Source organism: Lepidochelys kempii, chromosome 1 (assembly GCF_965140285.1).
Source record: "Lepidochelys kempii isolate rLepKem1 chromosome 1, rLepKem1.hap1, whole genome shotgun sequence".
NCBI lineage: Eukaryota > Metazoa > Chordata > Testudines > Cheloniidae > Lepidochelys > Lepidochelys kempii.
The window spans coordinates 134,773,550-134,779,549 of NC_136380.1; the positions used below are offsets into that span (position 1 = coordinate 134,773,550).

General features: G+C 46.6%; 1 protein-coding gene across 1 annotated transcript in view; it reads right to left on the reverse strand.

The window, feature by feature from the left end:
• ARHGAP6 (Rho GTPase activating protein 6) overlaps positions 1 to 4,542 on the reverse strand; it is a 500,263-nt gene extending 495,721 nt beyond the window's left edge. Inside the window, exon 1 of the mRNA XM_073354775.2 lies at positions 3,499 to 4,542. Coding sequence (XP_073210876.1) covers positions 3,499 to 4,029 — 531 coding nt within the window. The 5' untranslated portion in view covers positions 4,030 to 4,542. The remainder of the gene's footprint in view (positions 1 to 3,498) is intronic.
• Between the last annotated feature and the right edge of the window lie 1,458 nt (positions 4,543 to 6,000).

Sequence of the window (6,000 nt, forward strand, 5' to 3'; positions counted from 1 at the left end):
ATATAAAGCCTCTATGTACAGTTTTAGCCTATAGCAGAGTTTTTAATAGCTGAGTAAACTCTTATCCATTATGAACTTCCTTTTTCCATCTGACATAACTATAGATGTGCTACACGGGATGTGATAATTTAGATTTTGTATCTTTTAAAGTTACAGTATTATAAATAATTACCTCATGTTCACCCATTCAGATCATTCTACTCTAACACGTCAACCAACTCATTTTGCCACAATGATGGTGTTGCACTGTAAAAGCAGAATTCTTTATTCCCCAGCCTAGGGATAAGGCTTTAATTAATAAAGAATGGATATGAAATAATTAAATAGGTTGTTTATAAACATGATTTTCTGATGGTACTAGGTCAAATACCCATTACAAGAGCTGAAATAGAATTAATGCCTGTAAATAGAAGTTTTACTAATGTATTCAATTGGGAAGACTGCTTGCATACATTTTTTAAAGATTAGTTATTTACATTTGTAATGATTGCTGACTATATGGGTGAGTAATTAATGTTTGCACAGCACCTTGCCAATATAAAGTGCTCTATAACTGCCAAGTACAGTATTACTATTGTATGGGAAGGATCTTCACATAACCCTGCCACCTTATTCACTTCAGTTTTCACATTCAAACTCCAAGCCAACTTGCTTGTTAGAGACTACATATCATATCTCTACATTTCCAGCATTCATCCATAGCAAATGCTATGGCTATGGTTGAAAAGAAACTTTCATTCCAAATCATGCAAGGGGCTTCACATAGACTAACCCTTGCAGTCTTACAGAGCTGTAGTAAGCCTCAGAAGAGTCTGCTCAGTGGGCCAGATACATGTATTTAAAAGGGCTGGGGCCTAAACTTGTATTTTGAACTGCTGGAAGTTTCCTCAAATCTCTTCCTTTGCACTGAAATTTCAGCCTTAAGGTGAATTAAATAAAAAAAGCATATAAAGTGTATCATTAAACACATATGTATCTGTTTCTCTAAAAATCTGTCCTTGCCAAAATGACTTCCTCAAAGTGTAAGAGATTACTTATTAACATACTCATTTTCTTAACCTTATAAATTATAGTTATAAATACAAACTATTCAAATTTCATGGAATAAAATAAAAACCTGAAAAAGAACAGCATTGAAACAAACAACATATGAAACCATACTGCGTTTAAATTCAACTAAGGGTCCCATGTTGTAAAATTCCATGTGGTAAAGAGCTATAAGACACCTAATGAATGAAAAAAAGATTATTTACCTAAGAATGCTAGATACACACCAACACTGTCAATCCCCCTTGCTCTTTAGTTTGCAGACTGAGGAACACATCCAGTGCTGTACAGTTTCACCACACATTGCTTCGATCCTGCAAAGAACTCCATACAGACATCCCTCCAGCCACACACACTGATTTCACTAGGGATTGGTGGGGAAGGATGCAAGGATCTACCTATGTAGAGCTCCTTGCAGGATGGAGGACCATGGGCTGCCTAAATCCTGGACTAGATTAAGCAATCACCGAATGAAAACCACACACCTTAATTATCCTAGAAAGTGTTATTTACCAGTTCTGAACTCATCATGACTGAGCACATGCATTCCTACCCTTAATTTATGCTGACATTAAATTCCAGATTACCTTGTCCAGTGTTTCACTATGCATGTCTTTGCTACTAAAGCTGCTACTCCCATAAATTTTCTTTGACATCTACTTAATATATCTCCTAAATTATTTAAAATGTGTTTACATCTAGAAAATTCTGAATAACTTCTGACCAAAACTTTCAATGTTTCTATTTTCCGAACCATGTATAAAATCTCCAGTCTCCTTTACATCCTAGTACACAGCTCTTTGTTACCATACAGCATTGATAGATGTTGAGAGCTTTTATGTTTAGTGTTATATTTTGCTCTTACAATTATCTTCTATTCCTCTATCATGATAGCTTTCAGCTTCATTTTGAACCACAAATCATACTCATATTAAGCATTTTACTTAAGAATTCTACATCAATACTGGAATGATGGATGAGATTTCATTAACTGCTATAGAAATGGTTATTGATAATGGAAGAATGTTTATTAGAGAGACAAGACGAATGAGGTAGTATCTTTTATTGGACTAACTTCTGTTGGTGACAGAGACAAACTTTCCATCTTACACAAAGCTCTTCTTAAGGAGTGGGAAATGTACCTTATATCTCTACCTTATTGTCCTTATGGAAGAAAGTTACCTTCTAATTGCAGTTTGAATGCATCAAAAATATTTAACAAAAATAGTTAACAAAATAAAAACTATGTACCAAAAATAGAAGAGAGAACTTGTGCCACATCTAAATTTAAGTAGTTTACAGCTACGCTTAATCTTCAAACCAATTACAATCAACTAACAATGTCACATTATTTTAATAGCTTTGTCAACCAGCTATGATAAGCACATAAGATATAAACTAAACCAATAAATATTTGCATTGTTAAATTAGATTAGTTTTGGAATGCAGTGGCTCCTCCTGTGGCTCCAACACATCTATGTGGTCAGATAAACTGAGATCACTGGGTGTGCACGTTAAAAATAATGTGTCTATCTTGTTAGAAGCCATTACATATTCAAGTTTATGAGGTGTTAGAGTGGGAGGGGAGTGTTTTACATGCCCAATACAACTATATATGGAATTAACCTTGAAACATAACATACAAAAGTTTACCCTGCCAACAAAACAGATCAACGAGTTTAACTTTAAAACCCCTGTATATTCTTTAAAGAAATATCTGTGAAAAAGTGTATGTGTTTTTTTGAAGAGTGCACAACCGTTAATATCTACAGTTATCCATAAACATTTATAATTCTGTGTGAGTGTGTATGTTTGATTCTTGCTTGTTTCTACTACAAACACGAAGAATAAAAGAATTTCTAGGAACAGACTTCAGACATTGTGACGGATCACATATTTCAATTCTTAACCAACATACAGCAAGACCCATGTACAGGTCAGTCCCCACCACCCCCCGTCGAGCTTTCCCGGACTCAGCCCAGGATGGAAACGCAGCGTACAAACACTCAAAACTCTCCTTAAGTCCTCTAGGTGCACTCTATCGGCCAAACCTGTCAAGTGCTCTCCCATCCTTACTGACAGATCAAGGCACCTGCTAGAGCCATGGGATTCTCCTCATTCACACAACTCCTCCTTTCACCTCTAACAACAGCAGCAGCGGAAGCCAACTGCCCCTAGTATCTGACTAACGCAACCCAGGAGCTCGTGGATAGCTCAGCAACTTGGGAAGAGAGAGATGAGCAGGGACCCTTTCCCGATACGTAGAAGGGGGGAGACCCACCCCCGTAGGACCAAGGGAGCCTGTCCTCAGGGCAGAAGGAACCTGAGGAAGTTGGGGATTTGCGGGAGCCCTATCCCGGGGAGGAGGGTGCATCCTGCCACCTCTCTCGGCCCAGCTGGCCTGGGGGGGGGGGGAGAGGGGAAGACTCTCGCGCTGAAGGGGAGTCCTACCTCGGATTTCCACACGATGTAGGAGGAGGGGTGGCTGCTGGGCGCCTGCTGCCCCTTCCTCTGCTGGAGCCACTTCCTCGGGGAGGAGAAGATGCTGTTGGTGCCGGTGCCGGTGCCGCCGCCGGGGGCGCTGAGGGCGGAGGCGGAGGGCGTGCGCGCCAGGAAGGGCAGCTCCCAGGCCGTGTTCCTCTTGCCCCGGGGGCTAGCCTCGTACTCGAAGTGGAAGCTGCCCGAGGGGGACTTCTCCAGCGGGGTGCTGGGAGTGGAGAGCGAGCCGCAGAGCGGGCCGCCCCCCGGGCGCAGCAGGGCGCGGGAGGAGAAGGCGGCCAGGCACTCCGCCGAGGGGCCGCCGGCCGCCCTGGCCCGGGGCGCCCTGGCCGGGCCGTCCCCCTCCTCCCGGCTGTAGCTGCCGATGATGGCTGGGTCCAGGCTGCGGGTCTGGCGGAGCCTCCGCTTGGAGAGGCTCTTGGAGGAGGCGGCGGCCGGGGAGGAGCAGGAGAAGACGCTGTTCAGCAGGCTCTGGGCGGACATGGTGGCGGCCGCCCCGGGGAATGTGTGTGTGTCCGTCCCCGGGTAGGAGGGTGGGCGTCCTCCCCTCTCAGCCGCCCCGCGGAGCGAGCGACGACTCCGGCTCCCGGAGCGGGGCGGTCAGCGGGTGCCCGCGCCGCGCGGGGCGCCTGCTGCTGCTGCAGAGGTGGAGCCCGCAGGGGCCGGTCCCGGCGCGGGCGGCCGGAGGCTCATGCTGGCCGCAGGGCGCCCTTGTGTGCGCGCTGGGGCTTCGCAGCCGCCGCGGTCACTGCGCCGGGCGGCGGGCGGGGAGCGGGGTTAGCCGAGAAAAGGGGAGGGAAGGAGGCAGCCGCCGCGGGAGTTTTTATCGCGGCGCTCTGGAGCCTGCCAGAGTCACTCCCCCCGCGGCAGCGATGCGCACGGGGTCTGCCCAGTCCCCTCCGGACGCGGCGGGCGGGGAGGGCAGTCGGGGGCCCTGGGGCTGCCTCCCCCAGCCGGCCGCTCCCCGCATCCCCGAGCGCCGCTCCGAGCGCAGCCGGGTGAACGACGGGCGGGCGAAACGGGGGTGAGGGGGGGATAGCCAAAGGCGGCTGAAACTTCCCCAGGCATGTGACCACCAGAGAAGTACACGGCCACATGAAGGGGCCCCCTCCCCCAACTGCTGCCTGTCTGAGACGGGGAAGGAGGTGTTGCCACTCTCGCCCTGGGGGCAAGAGCCCCTCCCGGGGTGTTGTTTCGCTGGTTTTAGTCCCTTGTCAGCTATCCCACAGCTATTGGGTTTCATGGCAGGATGTTTACGCATATTGGAGCAGGGCTTGAGCTCCATTTCATGACACGTGTTACGTGTTTTCCCTCTTCGGGATAACCACAGCTTGCGTTACACCTTCGCCCGTTATGCAGGTGTATGAATGATGGTTCTTGCTCCCGAGACTCGGGGACAAACTCAATGGCGGGGCCAGGTCTGACAGAGCAGCAGGTGCTCTGCAAACTTGCACGCCGTCCCGCCGCTCGCCCCACAGCTGTTCCTGCCGGGGGCCTCCCGAGAGCAGAGTCTGCCCGGAGAACCGGGTGGATCTCGTGTGTGGGATGCCCACGGGCTGGCGCAGAATGACGTTTGTGGTGTTGGATTTGTCACTTGTCGTCCGCTGAAGCTATTGCTACCTAGGGGGAGTAAAATGAAGTCTCTGTAAACAGCACTCGATTTTAAATTTATTTCCCAGTATTTTGCTAGAATTATTTTTATAGTGGAAAGTTCATTTGCTTCAAAAAGGTTTTGGTGGATGTTCAAAAACTTTTTTTTTTTTGGCCTTATTGTCTCAAATGCCTGGTTGTATAAAGCCCAGTAAATCATCCATATTAAATCACTTGGCGCATTCCGATCTGATTATAATCTGTCGTAAATACTATAGAGCATAATTTTGCAGAGTAAGTGGGATATCTGCCCTCTGTTCCCCTTGCTTGTATAACTATACATTTCCGTTATAGTGCTGTTCCTTCAGCCTGATGTTTTCAGAGAAAGCCAATGGCCTCAGAGAATGGCTACAGTAATAGGCAAATTGCCTTCTATTTATATGGGTCAGATCCTCAAGTGGTGTAAATTAGTGTAAATCCTCTGCTTTTTTCCCCATCCTGTACCAGCTGAGAAGATTCTTCTGTTTTGTCTAACCAATAAGAAAAAATACTATATTGAGTTCAGACTCTGCTTCTTCTCGCTGACAACGTCCAGCGGAATAACAGCGCTTAGAAGAGGCATCTGACAAGAGTCCATGGGGTGGCATGGGTAACAGCAATAAGACTGAAAGCATTATTATTGTAATCAAAAATAAAGACATATATGTGTTTTACCACGTGGTTAATAGCAGCAAAAAAAAAAAAAAGCCGTGTTCAATATATCTAGGGTCACTCTTGACAAATAACTAATCCAAACAAATAACTGACCCCACCCAAAACCCTAGGAAAACCAAACACTCCCTTCACAGGCAGGACTTCTCCACT